Source organism: Entelurus aequoreus, linkage group LG10, assembly GCF_033978785.1.
Source record: "Entelurus aequoreus isolate RoL-2023_Sb linkage group LG10, RoL_Eaeq_v1.1, whole genome shotgun sequence".
Classification (NCBI taxonomy): domain Eukaryota; kingdom Metazoa; phylum Chordata; class Actinopteri; order Syngnathiformes; family Syngnathidae; genus Entelurus; species Entelurus aequoreus.
Window position 1 is genome coordinate 53,139,122 of NC_084740.1, and position 21,344 is coordinate 53,160,465.

A 21,344-nucleotide genomic window follows, 5' to 3' on the forward strand; every position below is an offset into this window, starting at 1 on the left:
CTATGGTCATGAGCTTTGGGTTATGACCGAAAGGACAAGATCACGGGTACAAGCGGCCGAAATGAGCTTCCTCCGCCGGGTGGCGGGGCTCTCCCTTAGAGATAGGGTGAGAAGCTCTGTCATCCAAGAGGAGCTCAAAGTAAAGTCGCTGCTCGTCCACATGGAGAGGAGCCAGATGAGGTGGTTCGGGCATCTGGTCAGGATGCCACCCAAACGCCTCCCTAGGGAGGTGTTTCGGGCACGTCCGACTGGTAGGTGGCCACGGGGAAGACCCAGAACACGTTGGGAAGACTATGTCTCCCGGCTGGCCTGGGAACGCCTCGGGATTCCCCGGGAGGAGCTGGACGAAGTGGCTGGGGTGCGGGAAGTCTGGGCTTCCCTGCTTAGCCTGATGGATGGATGGATGGGTTTCGGTAATTAAAAAATTAGACGGTATTACTAACCGTTGGAAATTTTATCGCAAATCATCATGAGACCTTTTACCGTTACATTCCTCGTCCATTAAGATTTAAAAAGTCAAGGTCGGTCACGACATGTTGTTGCCGTGGATGCTGGTCTTTTTTTTTAGGGCATTACGGCAAGTGACGCGGCTTTTGCCGTGGTTGCTATGGTTAAATTCGAGCCTTGCTCACGAGAATATTTTTTCAGTGTGCCCCTTAGCCCAAAATTCTCCAACCTTTCTCTAGGTTTAGCCTTGACGTTCTCGTCATTCACATTCCCAACATTGCCCGGCATTGTTTACCTTTCTGGGATTTTTGGCCAGGTTGTCAGGGTCAAGCAGGTAGATGTGATCCCTGGCTCCCAGCAGAAGACGACCTCTCTCCTCATCCAACAGCAGGGAATGGGAAAGGAGGCCATCGGAGGGGCCCAAAAACAAAGACACACTGCCGGCTTGCAGCAGTTCTGCGCGAGACAAACAACAGAAACACAGATTGATCAACATCCGACTTCTTTCCCTCATACCACATTTTTGAAAAACAAGCGGTGAATTTCCTTGTCTAAAGAGAAACGTGCCTTGGCTGGAAGTGAAACAGAGTAATCCTCTGTGGCTTAACACCTTCACTGAGAAACTGCAAAGGATAAAGATACAATAAGCAAAGACATAGTCCACCACCTCAGTTTGTGGATATCTGTATCAGGGTATTTTCATAGCTCGTTCATCGACCATGAAGACATCTCTCAAGAAGTAGGATTTACATTCCCAGAGTGCAGATTGACCGAATGAAAGCAAATTCATCAACTCAAGCGGACTGTACCGTAAACCGATAAGATACTAAAACAACTTCAGGCTATCTTAGTTATCTTGTGTCAGGCATCATTCATCATCCATTGAGATGCTGCTGATGAGCTGTAAAAGTTTGAAGAAGTCAAACTGTAGTTCGGTGCCAAAGAACACATATTTAATCTCCATTTGGCAATACAGTCCAGTTCATCTTGCAGTAGTACAGTTTATAATAGGAGCCCTTATCTTGCTTGGTTTTACGGTTCAGTGGTGTGTAGGAAAAAGACAGTGGCCACATAAACAGTATTACTTTTGTTCTGCTCGTGTGATTGGCATGTGACCGTTGTTTTACTAGAAAAAGACAGGAAAGGTAATGTCCGTCCATCCATCCATCTTCTTTCGCTTATCCGAGGTCGGGTCGCAAGGGCAGCAGCCTAAGCAGGGAAACCCAGACTTCCCTCTCCCCAGCCACTTCGTCCAGCTCTTCCCGGGGGATCCTGAGGCGTTCCCAGGCCAGCCGGGAGATATAGTCTTCCCAACGTGTCCTGGGTCTTCCCCGTGGCCTCCTACCGGTTGGACGTGCCTTCGGGTGGCATCCTGACCAGATGCCCGAACCACCTCATCTGGCTCCTCTCCATGTGGAGGAGCAGCGGCTTTACTTTGAGCTCTTACCGGATGTCCGAGCTTCTCACCCTATCTCTAAGGGAGAGACCCACCACCCGGCGGACTAAACTCATTTCGGCCGCTTGTACCCATGATCTTGTCTTTTCGGTCATGACCCAAAGCTCATGACCATAGGTGAGGATGGGAACGTAGATCGACCGGTAAATTGAGAGCTTTGCCTTCCGGCTCAGCTCCTTCTTCACCACAACGGATCGATCGATACAGCGTCCGCTTTACTGAAGGAAGGTCATGTATTATATTCTAATCTTCCCATCCCATTCTTTTTGTTGCATAGAAATGACAATTATTTGTTGCAACTCTTCAAATCCGTCCTTTTGGAAACACTCTATTAAGAGTAGAACAGGTCTAGGTGAGCATACTGTACAGTGTACACCAGGCCTGTGCAATTATTTGGACTCACTGGGCCAAATTTAGAGAAAAAAATGTGTCTGGGGGCCGGTTTATCTGATTTTTAGGAACACTAAAACAAAACCTCACAATAATGTCTGATTGAATGCTAAAAAACTTTATGACAGACCGCCTTAAAAAACGGAATGGAATTTAAAAAATGTTTTTTACTGAATGAGACACCCGGAATGTTCATGAAAATAAAGAATGTGGGATTTACAATTTTAACTATGACAGATAAAACACTGAATATTGACACCATATGACCTCACACCCCCTCTCCATCCACATATTTTACAATCAAGCGAAATGCAACAAACACAGTGAAATATGAACGCAAAGGGTAAAAAAAAAACCCACCTACAATCTGATACATCTGATACATCACTAAGCTTTAGAACTTTGTTGTAAAAATCTCCTTCCACGTCTGTCCCTGACACCCGCATTTCAGGCTGGCCGCTCTGGAACCACTCTGTGGAAATGCTCCCCACCACACTGCTTGGTCTGAGCTGCTGTGACTTAGATGACCATAGTAACTAATTAGATGACCATAGTAACTAATTAGATTACCATAGTAACTGGTATATCATGCAAAAGCGCAGATTCCAACTGTGGAAGTCGCTTCCTAGCGGTCCCACTGACAGACACGGCACCGGAGCCAAGCATGCAGGTTTAACAAGGTTTTAATGATGTAGATCAACAACAGTTTTCTCTTCTAACAGAACGTGACTTTTCAGCCACGTCCGTATCCTCTCTCCTCCTCTGCTCCCGGCCTCGTACTGTTAAAGACAACAGACGATTTGATTAACACGTACCACCTGTGAAGTCTAATCACCTACCAGCTGTGTCTCGCCGTCAGCACAAGCCCCGCCGCCCCTGCCCGATGGTGCTCGTCCTCAGCACCCTGGACAGCGGCGGTGACTTTTGCTCCTGCAGGCAGCGCTGACTACACCTCACCCTGCACCAACCATCGAAGTACTTTGTCTAGTCAAGGGGTGTCCAAACTTTTTCCACTGAGGGCCGCACATTGAAAAATCAAAGCTAGCAGGGGCCATTTTGATATTTTTTATTTTAAAAACCAATACAATATATGTATAAAAAATATACATTCAGGCTTCCACTCAGGCTTGATCCCGGGGACCCCAAAGGGGTTTGGTCCAAAAACTATAAAAAATGTGTCATTATTCATTATTATTATTTGTGTTATTATTCAAGTTTTTAAATCTCTAGATCAACATTAGGTCTATCTGTCAATATAACATTTGTTAAAGATTTATATTGTATGCTCTTTTTGTCAAAGAAAACCCTTTTTTTAATGAAATAAACACAAAATATGCAATATTTTCACCCAATAAAATTTTTAAGTGGGCTATTTGAGATTATATAATAATTGGAGCCTTAAAAAGGTCAATAACTCATAACATCATTGATTTTAATTCATTATTATTTTTTGAGCAATGACACTTAAAAACTAATCACACTAAAATTGTAGGGGATCCAAAAGGGTCCTACTCATTAAAGTGTTAAAAAATAAATTATAATTTTGTTTTTTTTACTGTTTACTTTTAACACAATAATCTCGAGATCAACTTCAGATCTATATGTCAATTATAAGTTTTATGGTTGTTTGTTTTTTGTTAGTTCGTTTTAGGCCCTTCTTAAAAAAAACAGCTAGTTTTTTTACATGGCAAACACAAAATATGCAACATTTTCCCCAAAAAATATCTCAAAATATTTAATGTGACGTTGTCCAGGGTGTACCCCGCCTCCCGCCCGATTGTAGCTGAGATAGGCTCCAGCGACCCCGAAGGGAATAAGCGGTAGAAAATGGATGGATGGGTAATTGGAGCCTTGAATAGGTCAATAATTCATAATGACATTGATTTTGATTCATTATTATTTCTTAAAGAAACAGCCTACATGGCAGCTTTGTGTTATTAGAGTAAACATTGCTACATTTTCTTGTTACATTTCACCTGTTTGCTCTTTAAATATCACTTTTAATGTTTTTTATTTTTTTCAATCGTATTTTTAAAATGTGCCGTGGGGCCGTTAAAAAAAGACCTGCGGGCCGCACTTTGGACACCCCTGCTCTAGATCAACATTAGGTCTATCTGTCAATATAACATTTAAATTGTATGCTCTTTTTGTCAAAGAAAACCCTTTTTTTTATTAAAAAAAAACACAATATATGCAATATTTTCACCCAATAACATTTTTAAGTGGGATATTTGAGATTATATAATATTTGGAGCCTTAAAAAGGTCAATAACTCATAACACCATTGATTTTAATTATTATTTTTTGAGCAATGACACTTGGACACCCCTGGTCTAGTTCAAGACTTACGGTCATTAGAAAACATGACTGCACATCATAATGGCAGCTACACTTTACATCTCAAAGATCGAAAAAAAAATATTTGCGAATGTCCGGCGGGCCAGATTGAAAAGCTTAACGGGCCGCATGTGGCCCCCGGGCCTTAATTTGTCCAGGTCTGGTGTACACTCTGCAAATAGTCATCTAATGTATATGGGCGGAACAGGAAACCATTGGACCATAAGTCATGCCAATGGCGGGCTTTATTTTAGGGTGTGTAGTGGAGCTATTTTTTGTAACGCTGTCCTTGTGCCTTTATAGACTAAATCATGGGGTCAAAAGTGGATCCTGTCCAAGAGGAAACTCAGAACTTCAAAAGTGCCTCTTCCCTCGAAAGGGAAGTAAACAAGTGAGGGAGATGATAGATTTATATCACGTGTGCCGCTCGTAAACAGACATGAGGGACAACTACAAAACCCAGAAGCAGTGAAGTTGTCACGTTGCGTAAATGGTAAATAAAAACAGAATACAGGATCATTTTCAACTTATATTCAATTGAATAGACTGCAAAGACAAGATATTTAATGTTCACACTGAGAAATACATATATATTTTTTGGCAAATAATCATTAACTTAGAATTTAATGGCAGCAACACATTGCAAAAAAGTTGTCACAGGGGCATTTTTACCACTGTGTTACATGGCCTTTCCTTTTAACAACACTCAGTAAACGTTTGGGAACTGAGGAGACCCCGAACCTCCCCTGAACTATGGTGATTGGCAGTTCTTTTCTGAAGTGTTCCTGAGCCCATGCGGTGATATCCTTTACACACTGATGTCGCTTTTTGATGCAGTACCGCCTGAGGGATCGAAGGTCCGTAATATCATGGCTTACGTGCAGTGATTTATCCAGATTCTCGGAACCTTTTGATAATATTGCGGAGCGTAGATGGTGAAATCCCTAAATTCCTTGCAATAGCTGGTTGAGAAATGTCGTTCTTCAACAATTTGCTGACGCGTTTGTTGACAAAGTGGTGACCCTCGCCCCCGTCCTTGTTTGTGAACTGACCTGTTCCCAATTAGCCTGTTCACCTGTGGGATGTTCCAAATAAGTGTTTGATGAGCATTCCTCAACTTTCTCAGTCTTTTTTTGCCACTTGTGCCAGCTTTTTTTGAAACGTGTCGCAGGCATCCCGTTCCAAATGAGCTAATACTTGCAAAAAATAACAAAGTTTACCAGTTCGGACGTCAAGTATCTTGTCTTTGCAGTCTATTCAATTGAATATAGATCGAAAAGGATTAGCAAATCATTGTATTCTGTTTTTATTTACCATTTACACAACGTGACAACTTCACCGCTTTTGGGGTTTGCAGAATCTGTAGTAGAATTTTCAAGTTTTGATATATTGTTTGTGATTTGTGATTTTATTAATTAGTTTTCAATGTCTTAAGTGTTATTTATAACCTTAACCTTAAAAAGCACATCGTTTCAACAATACTTGGAAAACAAAATGATGTTTTACTCATTTTATACCACACAGACTTACAAGTAGGCACTAGATTGCGGTGAAAGCACATACTCTGATCTCATTGTCAAGTTATTGTACTGTTTTGATTAATTATAACTATTAGTAACAATTATTTTATACAAAATGAAACGCCACCAAATGTTTCCTCATTTCTATCTTCTCTGTTGTCTGTAGGTTGCAGACATCCTCCGAGTGTTTCACACTTCAACAGTCCTTATACATTCACATTAAAATCATTTTTGAACAGATTTTGCACTACACGATCAATAAAGAGACTAAAGAAAAGCATGTTGCTTTGCCAATGCGTTAGCATTCCATGTCAAAAGGCGGCGGAAAAAGACTCGTAGGACTTACAGTCGCGGTCAAAAGTGTACATACACTTGTAAAGAACATCATGTCATGGCTGTCTTGAGTTTACAATCATTTCTACAACTCACATTGACACAGATAAGATGTTCTACAGGACAGTTCGGTTGTCGGATGAAACAAAAATGGAGCTGTTTGGCCACAATACCCAGCAATATGTTTGGAGAAGAAAATGTGAGGCCTTTAATCCCAGGAACACCAGGCCTACCGTCAAGCATGGTGGTGGTAGTATTATGCTCTGGGCCTGTTTTGCTGCCAATGGAACTGGTGCTTTACAGAGAGTCAATGGGACCCTAACTCTTATTTTTTTGTGATAGAGTGATTGGAGCACATACTTGTTGGTCACAAAAAAAACATTCATGACGTTTGGTTCTTTTATGAATTTATTATGGGTCTACTGAAAATGTGCTGGGTCAAAAGTATACGTACAGCAATGTTTCTATGTGCTTACATGTCCCTTGGCAAGTTTACCTGCAATAAGGCGCTTTTGGTAGCCATCCACAAGCTTCTGCTGGAATTTTTGACCACTCCTCTTGACTAAATTGGTGCAGTTCAGGGAAATGTGTTGGATTTCTGACATGGACTTGTTTCTTCAGCATTGTCCACACGTTTAAGTCAGGACTTTGGGAAGGCCATTCTAAAACCTTCATTCTAGCCTGATTTAGCCATTCCTTTACCACTTTTGACGTGTGTTTGGGGTCATTGTCCTGTTGGAACACCCAACTGCGCCCAAGACCCAACCTCCGGGTGGATGATTTTAGCTTGTCCTGTAGAATTTGGAGGTAATCCTCCTTTTTCATTGCCCCATTTACTCTCTGTAAAGCACCAGTTCCATTGGCAGCAAAACAGGCCCAGAGCATAATACTACCATCACCATGCTTGACGGTAGGCCTGGTGTTTCTTGGGATTAAAGGCCTCACCTTTTCTCCTCCAAACATATTGCTAGGTTTTGTGGCCAAACAGCTCAACGTGTCATGATCTGTGGTGTGAATCATGTTTTTTGTTATTTTCTGGTTGTTTAAGACTTATTTAGTTCCTGTTTACGCTCCCTTGTTTGTTTAGTCACCATGGCGACTCATTACTTTTCACCCGTCTCATTTGTTGGGATCACACCTGTCGCTAATCAGAGACTACTATTTAAGCCTGACGTTGCCAGTTAGTCGGCCTGGCAACATTGATGATCTTTTCATGCTCTGTTTTGACTTTTCTTGCCAGAGTCATGCTGTTCGAGTCATGTCGTGTCCAGTAAGTCTTTTTGTTTCATGTCCATAGTTCTTGCTATTTGTTTCAAGCCACAGTTTAGTGAGTTTTTTCATGTTTTTAGTTTCATGGTTCAAGTCCATAGTTTATGCTAAGTCTTAGCTTTTGTTTCCTGCGTTAAGCTTGCCTTCACCTTGTGCGCCTTTTTTGTTTTGTACTTTGAGTTTTTGAGTACAGATTAAAATATGTTCCTACCTTCAAGCCTTGTCCGGTCTAGTCCGTTTGCATCCCGGGAGAACAACCCCCCACGTCATGACACAATGTTTGTTTCATCTGCCATCACATGGACAAAGATAAGACCTTCTGGAGGAAAGTTATGTGGTCGGATGAAACAAAAATTAAGCCGTTTGGCCACAATACCCAGCAATATGTTTGGAGGAGAAAAGGTGAGGCCTTTAATCCCAGGAACACCATGCCTACCGTCAAGCATGGTGGTGGTAGTATTATGCTCTGAGCCTGTTTTGCTGCCCATGGAACTGCTGCTTTACAGAGAGTAAATGAAGGTTGGGTCTTGGGCGCAGTTGGGTGTTCCAACTGGACAATGACCCCAAACACACGTCAAAAGTGGTAAAGGAATGGCTAGAATGAAGGTTTTAGAATGGCCTTCCCAAAGTCCTGACTTAAACCTGTGGACAATGCTGAAGAAACAAGTCCACGTCAGAAAACCAACACATTTAGCTGAACTGCACCAATTTTGTCAAGAGGAGTGGTCAGAAATTCAACCGGAAGCTTGTGGATGGCTAACAAAAGCGTTAGTCAACATTTTGGAAAAAACAACAACCTTCTAAAATGGTTGAGTGTGTGTCTAGCTGTAGGTACCACTCCAGTGCATTGGACAGAATACTGTAGCTCAGGGGTGTCCAAAGTGCGGCCCGGGGGCCATTTTTTAACGGCCCCACGGCACATTTTAAAAATACGATTGGAAAAAAAGTAAAAAACATTAAAAGTGGTATTTAAAGAGCAAACAGGTGAAATTTAACAAGAAAATGTCGCAATGTTTACTCTAATCACACAAAGCTGCCATGTAGGCTATTTCTTTCTTTAAAAAATAATAATGAATCAAAATCAATGTCATTATGAATTATTGACCTATTCAAGGCTCCAATTACGTCACATATTTTTTTAGATATTTTTTGGGGAAAATGTTGCATATTTTGTGTTTGTCATGTAAAAAAACGAGCAGTTTTTTTTTTTAAAGAAGGGCCTAAAACGAACAAACAAAAAACATAAACAACAATAAAACTTATAATTGACAGATCTGAAGTTGATCTCGAGATTATTGTGTTAAAAGTAAACAGTAAAAAAAAAAAATATTATAATTTATTTTTCAACACTTTAATGAGTAGGACCCTTTTGGATCCCCTACAATTTTAGTGTAATTAGTTTTTAAGTGTCATTGCTCAAAAAATAATAATGAATTAAAATCAATGGTGTTATGAGTTATTGACCATTTTAAGGCTCCAATTATTATATAATCTAAAAATATCCCACTTAAAAATTTTATTGGGTAAAAATATTGCATATTTTGTGTTTTTTTCATTTAAAAAAAGGGTTTTCTTTGACAAAAAGAGCATACAATATAAATCTTTAAAAAATGTTATATTGACAGATAGACCTAATGTTGAACTTGAATAATAACACAAATAGTAATACTGAATAATGACACATTTTTTATATTTTTTTGGACCAAAACCCTTTGGGGTCCCCGGGATCAAGCCTGGTATATTTTTTTATACATATATTGGTTTTTAAAATAAAAAAACATCAAAATGGCCCCTGCTTGCTTTGATTTTTCAATGTGCGGCCCTCAGTGGAAAAAGTTTGGACACCCCTGCTGCAGCTGGATTGATGCTGAATGCCTAGCACAGATACTCCTGCCGTAGAAAGTCTTAGCAGTTCTTTCTGTTCAAGAGCTCTACCAATAAAATGGATCAAGGGCAAAGATGATAAAAAACAGATGGAAGAATTCTCCATCAGAAGGTAACCATAGTGACGAATACTAAATATATTCTCAGTGCAGCATGTGCCCTTGATCTCTCCTCCGTCGGCAGCTGCTTTTTTTTCAGGGCGTCCATGCGGCGCCGTCCGTGCCTTGTATCAATTCGACGTTTGGGGTCGGGGGGCGGGGGTCCGTCGGAGTCACTCTGAAGGGATTGACACTTGATTACCCTCTCGGTGCGAAAGGATTGGAAAGGTTACCAACCTTCAATATTTGAACTCCGCCGTCGCCCTCGGACTCCACGCAATCCGGCTTAACCTCCTCCTATGCATAAACCCCCTCTCTACTTCTTGGTATGGTTCAGGCCCACCTCACACACCTCACACACCTCACACTGGCAGCGAAGGGAAGGAGATTAGGCCGTGCGAGCCCCTCGCTAATCTGTTCTGTAAACATGCAGCACTACGAGCCCCCCTTGAAACAGCCTGCCTTCTTACCATACATTTTCCTCCTTTAAGTAAGACATGTAAACAATACCCGGAGTGAGACATCATAAACCAAACCGTCTTCCTCTTAGTGTTGTACGGCAGTGGTCCCCAACCTTTTTGTAGCTGGGGACCGGTCAACGCTTGAAAATTTGTCCCACGGACCGGGTTTTTTTTTTTTTTTTTTTTTTTTAAATTATTATTATTATTTTTTTTTTTCATAAAGAAATACAATCATGTGTGCTTACGGACTGTATCCCTGCAGACTGTATTGATCTATATTGACATACACATACACAATAGGTATATATTGTGTTTTTTATGTTGATTTAATAAAAAAAAAAATTAAAAAAAAAATGTTTCTTGCGCGGACCCGCTGGTTGGGGACCACTGTTGTACGGTACACCATTATTAGTATAGTACCACGATACTAATGAATCATATTCGGTACTATACCGCCTCTAAAAAGTACCGGTCAAACACCATCCTCACCCGCCCCTCCATCGTCGTCATTTTGTGACATTCTTGGGTTTTCGAGCAGACGAGCATGTTCGGCAGTGCACACACACAGAGTACTTACAAGCAGACACAGCGTGTAGACAGAAAAGGGAGAACGGACGCATTTTTGGCTTAAGAAGTAAATATAAAGGTGAAGTTATAACACTGAAACACCCTCTAAATCACTAATCCTCGCCTACATGGCGACAAATACAAGTAAGTTGCTCACAGGTATCGTTATCACTGGAGGACGAGGAATAGCTAAACATGCTTCACTACACACCGTAGGAGGATACAATAGCTCACCTGCGTCACAATGTAAACAAATGTCATGGGTGGATCTACACCTGACATCCACTGTAATGATACCAAGTACAGGAGCGTATCTAGTCGATACTACTATGATTACATCGATATTTTTTAGCATCACAAAATTTTGTTTCGTTTTTTTTATATTTTTTTATATTTGTCATGATCCGTTTTTGTTATATTCTGTTAGTTTTAGACTCGAATAGTTCCTGTTTTTGTGCACCCTTGTTTGTTGTAGTTACCATGGCGAATTATGATTTTCACCTGCCTCTGGTGTTCAGGACGCGCACCTGTTTCCAATCTAGAGACATTATTTAAGCCTGCCTTTGCCAGTCAGTCGTCCTGGCGACATTAGTTGTTTGCCTCATGCCTTGCCACGTAGGTCGTGTATGTTTCCTGCCCTAAGGTTTTGCCTTAGCTTCCGCGTGCGATAGGCACGCTTGCCTTTGTTTTGTTAGTTGAATAATTAAATCATGTTTTTACCTGCACGCCTTGTCCAGTGTAGTCGGTTTGCATCCCGGGGGAACAAACCTCGCAGCAAGCTACAACCAAACCGTGACAATATTATGTTTATAAACTCAGTAAATACGCCCGTGGACACATGATGACTTTGAATATGACCAATGTATGATCCTGTAACTACTTGGTATCGGAGCGATACCTAAATATGTGGTATCATCCAAAACTAATGTAAAGCATCCAAACAAGAGAAGAATAAGTGATTATTACATTTCAACAGAAGTGTAGATAGAACATGTTGAAACAGAAAATAAGCAGATATTAACAGTAAATGAACAAGTGGATTAACAATTCATTTTTACAGTTTGTCCCTCAAAATAATAGGTGTATAAATGACACAATATGTTACTGCATACGTCAGCAGACTAATTAGGAGTCTTTGTTTGTTTACTTACTACTAAAAGACAAGTTGTCTAGTATGTTCACTATTTGCAAATAAATTACAATAATAAACATATGTTTAATGTACCGTAAGGTTTTTTGTTAAAATAAAGCCAATAATGACATTTTTTGTGGTCCCATTTATTTAGAAAAGTACCGAAATACATTTTGGTACCGATACCAAATAATTGGGTTCAAAGAATTTGGCCTAATTTGTATATATATATATATATACATACTGTATATACTCTATGTCAGGGCTGCCCATTACGTGGATGATGAGCAAGCGGTGGATGGCAGACAGGCATTGAAAAAATAGACCTAAAAATGATCGATCATCAATCTTCACTATGACATCACTTTGGTCACTTGATTGACACTGTGACTGAAATGTAGGACGGGGGGTGGGGTGTTATTATTTTTACTTTTGTTATTTTTCTTTAATTTGAAATGTTTTAGTATTTATTTAGATTTTTTTTTTTAAATGTTTATTTTTTTTTTTTGGGTGGGGAAACAAAAAAATAAGTGTCTGTTTTCTCATTTCCTGTATTATGATTTCCCTATCAAATGAATAAATAAATAGATATATATACACTACCGTTCAAAAGTTTGGGGTCACATTGAAATGTCCTTATTTTTGAAGGAAAAGCACTGTACTTTTCAATGAAGATAACTTTAAACTAGTCTTAACTTTAAAGAAATACACTCTATACATTGCTAATGTGGTAAATGACTATTCTAGCTGCAAATGTCTGGTTTGTGGTGCAATATCTACATAGGTGTATAGAGGCCCATTTCCAGAAACTATCACTCCGGTGTTCTAATGGTACAATGTGTTTGCTCATTGGCTCAGAAGGCTAATTGATGATTATAAAACCCTTGTGCAATCATGTTCACACATCTGAAAACAGTTTAGCTCGTTACAGAAGCTACAAAACTGACCTTCCTTTGAGCAGATTGAGTTTCTGGAGCATCACATTTGTGGGGTCAATAAAACGCTCAAAATGGCCAGAAAAAGAGAACTTTCATCTGAAACTCGACAGTCTATTCTTGTTCTTAGAAATGAAGGCTATTCCACAAAATTGTTTGGGTGACCCCAAACTTTTGAACGGTAGTGTATATATTTTTTAATTTTCTAAAATTGGTACTGTATCAATTCAAATGTGGAAGTTACCCATCCCTACCCCCAACCAGTCCAAGGTGGCTTTTTGCCTACACTGACCTGTGTTATGTACAGTCACAATCAAAAGTGTACATACACGTGTAAAGAACATCATGTCATGGCTGTCTTGAGTTTCCAATCATTTCTACAACTCTTATTTTTGCGTGATAGAGTGATTGGAGCACATACTTGTTGGTCACAAAAAAACATTCATTAAATGTGCTTCTTTTATGAATTTATTATGGGTCTACTGAAAATGTGAGCAAATCTGCTGGGTCAAAAGTACCGTATTTTTTGGACTATAAGTCAGTTTTTTTCATAGTTTACTTATACTCAGGAGCGACTTATGTGTGAAATGATTAACACATTAGCGTAAAATATCAAATATTATTTATCTCATTCACGTAAGAGACTAGACGTATAAGATTTCATGGGATTTAGCGATTAGGAGTGACAGATTGTTTGGTAAACGTATAGCATGTTCTATATGTTATAGTTATTTGAATGACTCTTACATAATATGTTACGTTAACATACCAGGCACGTTCTCAGTTGGTTATTTATGCCTCATATAACGTACACATATTCAGCCTGTTGTTCACTATTCTTTATTTATTTGAAATTGCCTTTCAAATGTCTATTCTTGGTGTTGGCTTTTATCAAATACATTTCCCCCAAAAAATGCGACTTATTCTCCAGTGCGACTTATATGTGACCCGTTCTGGCAAAATGAGTCGGAATACGCACAGGCTAATTTTGACCTACAGGCAAATAAGTGGAAAAAAATGTATCTTGGTTGAAATTGAGATTTTCACAAAAATGAGTCCATAAAGCCACAATCTAGTGATCCCAATCATCGAAATAGCAAGAAAACATCTTAAATCACCTTTATTTGAAGGTTTTGTACGAGGTATGTCTTCAGAAATTAGTCCTTTGTGTTAAAATTCCTTGAGAAAATCAAGTCTTTTCAACCCTCACTCGCGGCAATAGGGGGAATCCCCCTAGCCATATTTGGTATCATTGTGACGCCAAGTTTACCTACTTTCTAAAAATGAGCATGTAATTCCCGATGACGCCATTCTGAACCAATAGAATTCGAATTTTTAAACCTGTCCCGACGTAAACAAATCCGGCTTGTTGCTAACCGGAACACCGGTCGCTGTGAGGCGTACCCTCATTGGTTGAATCACCCCGCGCGGTGCATTGTGGTATCATGGCAGCGCCCAGGCCTGGCCCTAACCAATATGGCGCCCTAAGCAAGATTTTAGGTGGCGCCCCCCCACATCGGCAGTGAAGTGTATATACTCACAACAAACCGAATAGCTTTGTCTTTTACCTTTTTTTTTACTTAAAGAAAGCAAATTAACATATTATATGAGAATGTTATGTTATGATTATCTTTAACCGAATCCCAGCAGTGCTCAAATTAAAAAACAGCATTCCCTCTCATGTGATATTGCTTAATTAACATTAATGATGTGCACTTTAACAACTAGGCTTACAACTATACCTAATATATAAAGGGGTGGAAAAGTGACTATTACCTGCAGGGCAAACATTAGCTAACCAGAAGGCAATAACAATGTCAACAAAAAACACCTGCTTAAAAGATCTAATACAAATGTCCCTGAGGAATGTAAGGTGGGAGTACTGTAATTACCTAACGTTACATTGTTATTTAACAATTTAGCCCCCTCCACAATATTAACCCGACGTTAAAACAGAACTAGCTATTTATTGATTAGCAATGGCCGAATCATGTAGCATTAGCTTAATGCTAAAAAGCCAGGTTACTATCACATTCTGTAACAGACAAATAATTTCATGTAGGCTAACGTTACCTACCTGCTATCTCTGTCTTTTTCTCGTTTCTCCTCCCCCTCTTTTCTATTTTTTCTTCCCTAGGCACCTGACAGTTTTGGCCGTTTTGACATCTTGTGTTGATTTTTTGACGTGGTGAATCCAAAAATAGTCATGATACGGGAAGGGGAGGGGGCGCACCGTGCGGGGTGAGGGGGGGGGGGGGGGGGCGTAATGTTGTAACAAATAATATTTCTATTAAATAGGCTTTACTTTGCATTGTAATTAAGGTGGGATTATTTTTTGTATTTAGAAATAATAGTACCAACTTTTATTTTATTTTTTATTTTTTCTCCGTTTGTGGCACTGGCGTGGCGCCCCCTGATGGACGGTGCCCTTAGCATTGGCCTATACGGCCTATGCCACGGGCCGGCCCTGGCAGCGCCCTGATGAAAAACAACACAGTAATTCGAGCGGAATATTTGGTGAAAAAAGGTGATTTTCGAACATTGAATTATTATTTTTGTGGATAAGTTAGACTGTTTTACATTCCGTAATGGATTTAGAAGGTGGAGAGGGTACAGAGGCGGTTGCAAGTGCGCTAAATTCACTGCAGTCGGCGAATCTTCTTAGTGCTGCTGGTCAGGAATATTACGGACAGCTGACCAGCTGACAAACTGACCAGTGAACAAAAAAACTGTGACATAACAGTGTTGAAATGTTTGTACATAACCGTTTTCAATAGAGTTGAATATATATTTTTCCTTTAGACATGGGATTTGACTTTAATTGTACCAATTTTGGTGTTGCTACAAGGACTTTTAAGGTATGGTTGCTATGGAGTTTTGTTTTGGAACATTCTGTTCTGGAACAGTAAACTTTAAGCTGTTTTTTCTCAAAACGGACCCTCAAACTTGGTCGACTTCAATCGGATGCAACTCGGTCATTTTCTGTCCGATTCTAGTTACTTGTTAAATGTGTGTTGTAGATATATATATATATATATATATATATATATATATATATATATATATATATATATATATATATATATATATATATATATATATATATATATATATATATATATATATATATATATATATATATATATGTGTGTGTATATGTATTTATATGACATAACATTTTTATATACTATTATTATTATTATTAAACATACAGTAAGTAATAAGAGGGGTGGGAGTACATAAGTTTTTACTTCTTCTCACTCCTTTTCGGATATGTTTACATTAATGTTTATTTTCATTTCTTGTTTCTTTTGCTTCTTATTATTACTATTATTATTATTATTATTATTATTATTGTTTTTGTTATTCATTCTTGAATGGCTTTTTTGTTGTTTTTTTCAAAATGTGTTGTTTTTATTTTGTCTACATATTCGAAATAAACATGAATGAAATGAAAATGAAATGAAATTCCAACAAACCATATCATTTTGAAGGTCTTTAGATGGATAATGTGTAAATAACAATAACTCAGTTTTTAAAATGTCCTCATTGTGACTCATTTTGCCAGCACAGGTCACATATATGTTTTTTTTCCTTCTTTATTATGCATTTTCGGCCGGTGCGACTTATACTCCGGAGCGACTTATACTCCAGAAAATACGGTATACATACAGCAATGTTAATATTTGCTTACATGTCCCTTGGCAAGTTTCACTGCAATAAGGCGCTTTTGGTAGCCATCCACAAGCTTCTGCTTGAATTTTTGACCACAAAATTGGTGCATTTCAGCTAGATGTGTTGCTTTTCTGACATGGACTTGTTTCTTCAGCATTGTCCACACGTTTAAGTCAGGAATTTTGGGAAGGCCATTCTAAAACCTTAATTCTAGACTTATTTAGCCATTCCTTTACCACTTTTGACGTGTGTTTGGGGGTCATTGTCCTGTTGGAACACCCAACTGCGCCCAAGACCCAACCTCCGGGCTGATGATTGTAGGTTGACCTGAAGAATTTGGAGGTAATCCTCCTTTTTCATTGTCCCATTTACTCCATTGGCAGCAAAACAGCCCCAGAGCATAATACTACCACCACCATGCTTGGCGGTGGGAATGGTGTTCCTGGGATTAAAGGCCTCACCTTTTCTCCTCCAAACATATTGCTGGGTATTGTGGCCAAACAGCTACATTTTTGTTCCATCTGACATCACATGGACAAAGATAAGACCTTCTGGAGGAAAGTTATGTGGTCAGATGAAACAAAAATGTACCTTTTGACCACGACTGTAGCTTTTTGATCCGTGTTCAACCGTATTCATATTGGGTGTGCCGATATTGAAGCTGACATGGACTGCTTGGAAAAAAGGCCCACTTTTGTTATTGTAGGATGATTCTGCTTCCATGACTTCACCCAAGGAGTGTGAGGTGAAGATGTGTCCACTGGGTTTCAAAATATCTAAGACAACCTGACTGAGATAACCAAACATGGACATTTTGGTTTCTCCGCCGTCCACACTTCAAGGTCTTGAAGGCCATGGTCTTGAGCGGAGAAACAGCTGTCCTCATGGAAAAAAGCCCATGCCATGATTTATTGTCCACTGTACTGTACGTTCTTCTTCAAACTGAATCATCTCAGCTTGAAACCTGGAACATGAAAGATCTACTGCGGTTCTAAATAATACCTTAACTGCTGGGTAAACACAATCATTATTCCCATAGCTAGTTGCGTTATATTGATGGTGCTCATAAATATAGATCTATTTGCAGCAACACGGGGCTTTTTGGATGCCTCGAACCAAAGGGGCCAACTCTTCAGTTAAGTTCTAGTCGCAGCAGGGATTCGGTTTTATGAGCAGGACTGAAGTTCGGATTTGTGTGGTTTTCTGTCGATAATAGATGATGGAGCAATAAAACAGACTTTGAAGTAACGTTTGCTCTGGAGTTTGGCTTGGATATTAAGGCCAGCCATCATTTGGCTTCACCCCGGTGGCCCGAGACTAATGGACGTTGACGACAGCAAAACACGGAGCACAAAGTGCTAACTGTCCAGACTGGAAAACTGAACTTTGTGACACAATCGTACTGTTTCACATTAGCACCATTGTACTCATTATATGCTCTCAGTTGCCATGTTCACTAGACAAATGAAAAGAAAACACTACCAAAGCCACAGACACAACTTATTATTATATTACTCTTGCATAAAATATACAAAACTAGTTGTGTAAATGGTAAATAAAAACAGAATGCAATGATTTGCAAATCCTTTTCAACTTCTATTCAATTGAATAGACTGCAAAGACAAGATACTTAACGTTATTTTTTTGCAAATATTAGCTCATTTAGAATTTGATGCCTGCAACATGTTTCAAAAAAGCTGGCGCCGGTGGCAAAAAAGACTGATAAAGTTGAGGAATGCACATCAAACACTTATTTGGAACATCCCACAGGTGAACAGGCTAATTGGGAACAGGTGGGTGCCATGATTGGGTATAAAAGTAGATTCCATGAAATGCTCAGTCGTTCACAAACAAGGATGGGGGCGAGGGTCACCACTTTGTCAACAAATGTGTGAGCAAATTGTTTAAGAACATTTCTCAACCAGCTATTGCAAGGAATTTAGGGATTTCACCATCTACGCTCCGTAATATCATCAAAAAGGTTCAGAGAATCTGGAGAAATCACTGCAAGGACGTGGCAATTCCTGTGTCCGTCGATCCCTTAGGCTGTACTGCATCAAAAAGCGACATCAGTGTGTAAAGGATATCACCACATGGGCTCAGGAACACTTCAGAAACCCACTGTCAGTAACTACAGTTGGTCGCTACATCTGTAAGTGCAAGTTAAAACTCTACGATGCAAAGCCAAAGCCATTTATCAACAACACCCAGAAACACCGTCGCCTTGAGTACTGTCCGATACCGATAATCCGATACGATATTAGCACGAATCATCGTAAATACTATATTTTTGATATTTTGTAGTGTGGAATGTTAAAAAAGGCTTGGTCAAGTGAAATTACCCAGCGAACAATGGTAGGTATGAAGAACACAAACCTTATGACAGATTTATGCTTTTCAAGTGGTGTTTGTTTGTTTGTTTTGGCGACACCTCACATTAATTCTTATACAAAGACCATGACTCTGTACGTTGAATGACTCAGACACGTTTAATACTTGATACTCTCTAACACGCTTCTGCACTGGAGACTTTGTATGTGTATGTCACACCTGTGTCGAGTTACAGGTGTCATAACCAGCCTCATAAAACATGAATAACATAAACACTATAATAGTTAGACAAAGGAAATGCAGCACAAACGTAGCACAAACGGTTCGGACAAGTTTCGGGAGGTTTTGACAAGTTGGGGTGGGGGCTAAAAACAAACACTATAATAGACAAAAACATAAACACTATAATAGTCAAAAAAATGTTTGCAGCACAAACGTAGCACAAACAAATGGTACAAGTTTGGGTGATATTGACAAGGTGGGGAGAGGCTGGTTATGAACAATAAACATTGAAAACATAAACACTATAATAGTTAGACAAAAAATGTTTGCAGCACAAACGTAGCACAAACAAATGGTACAAGTTTGGGTGATATTGACAAGGTGGGGCTTGTTATGACTAATAAAACATTAAAAACATAAACACTATAATATATAAAAAATGTTTGAAACACAAACATAGCACAAAAGGATAGTACACATTTGCGGAAATTTCAACAAGGTGGGGGTGGGGGCTTGTTATGAACAATAAACATTAAAAACATAAACACTATAATAGTTAGACAAAAAATGTTTGCAGCACAAACATAGCACAAACAAACGGTACAAGATTGGGGCGGTTTTGACAAGGTGGGGGGGCTTCCTAAGAACAATAAACGTTCAAACATAAACACTATAATAGACAAAAGATGTTTGCAGCACAATTCTAGCACATACAAATGGGACAGGTTTGGGATGATTTTGATTTTGGTTAAGAATGATAAAACATTAAAAACAAACACTATAATAGACAAAAACATAAACACTAATAGTCAAAAAAATGTTTGCAGCACAAACGTAGCACAAACAAATGGTACAAGTTTGTGGAGGCTTTGACAAGGTGAGGAGCTGTTTATGTATAATAAAACATTGAAAACATAAACACTAATAGTTACACAAAAAATGAATGGGGAGTTTGGCGAGGTTTCAGCAAGGGGGGGGGGGGCTGGTTATGAACAATTAAACGTTAAAAACATAAACACTAGTAATTACGCAAAAAATGTTTGCTGCACAAACGTAGCACAAACAATTGGGACAGGTTTGGTGAGGATTCAACAAGATGGGGGCTGGTTATGAACAAAAAACATTAAAAATAAACACTATAATAGTTGGACAAAAAATGTTTGCAGCACAAACGAATGGGACGAGTTTGGGGAGGTTTTGACAAGGTGGGGGGCTGGTTATGAATAATTAAACATTAAAAACATAAACACTATAAAAGTTAGACCAAAAAATGTTTGCAGAACAAACGTAGCACAAACAAATGGTATGAGTTTGGGGGGGGTTTGACAAGGTGGGGGGCTGGTTATGATCAATAAAACATTAAAAACATAAACACTATAAAAGTTAGACCAAACATGTTCGCAGAACAAACGCAGCACAAACAAATGGTATGAGTTTGGGGGGGTTTTGACAAGGTGGGGGGCTGGTTATGATCAATAAAACATTAAAAACATAAACACTATAACATACAAAACATGTTTGCAGCACAAACGTAGCACAAACAAATGGAAAACATTTGGGGAGGTTTCAACAAGGTGCGGGGGCTGGTTATAAACAATTAAACGTTAAAAACATGAACACTAATTGTTGGACAAACATTTTTTGCAGCACAAACGTAGCACAAACGATTCGGACAAGTTTGGGGAGGTTTTGACAAGGTGGGGTGGGGGCTGGTTATGAACAATTAAACGTTAACATAAACACTAATTGTTGGACAAAAAATGTTTGCAGCACAAACGTCGCACAAACGAGTGCTACAAGTTTGGAGAGGTTTTGACAAGGTGGGGGTGGGGGTTGGGGGGCTGGTTATGAATGATAAAACATTAAAAACATAAACACTAATAGACAAAACATTTTTGCAGCACAAATGTAGCACAAACGATTCGGACAAGTTTGGGGAGGTTTCGACAATGTGGGGGCGGTGGGCTGGTTATGAACAATAAACTTAAAAACTATAATAGAAAAAAAATGTTTGCAGCACAAATGTAGCACAAACGAATGGTACAAGTTTGGGGGGGGGGGGGGTTGTTATGAACAATAAACATTAAAAACATAAACACTATAATAGTTGGACAAAAAAAATTTTGCAGCACAAACGAATGATACAAGTTTGGGTGATTTTGATAAGGTGGGGGGGCTGGTTATGAACAATAAAACATTAAAAAAATAAACACTAATTGTTGGACAAAAAATGTTTGCAGCACAAACGAATGGGACGTGTTTGGGAGGTTTTGACAAGGTGGGCGGG

The 21,344-nt window shown here is 39.2% G+C and overlaps 1 protein-coding gene across 3 annotated transcripts in view; it reads right to left on the reverse strand.

Annotated features, from left to right (window-relative positions):
- The window catches only part of LOC133658785 (semaphorin-3D-like), a 146,794-nt gene that overhangs the window by 62,039 nt on the left and 63,411 nt on the right, over positions 1–21,344 (reverse strand). For 2 of the 3 annotated variants that reach the window (XM_062061172.1, XM_062061173.1), the window contains exon 3: positions 743–903. The exons of the other annotated variant lie outside the window; for it this stretch is intronic. In XM_062061172.1, the coding sequence (XP_061917156.1) occupies positions 743–903 (161 nt within the window). The remainder of the gene's footprint in view (positions 1–742; positions 904–21,344) is intronic. 3 annotated transcript variants of the gene reach the window in all.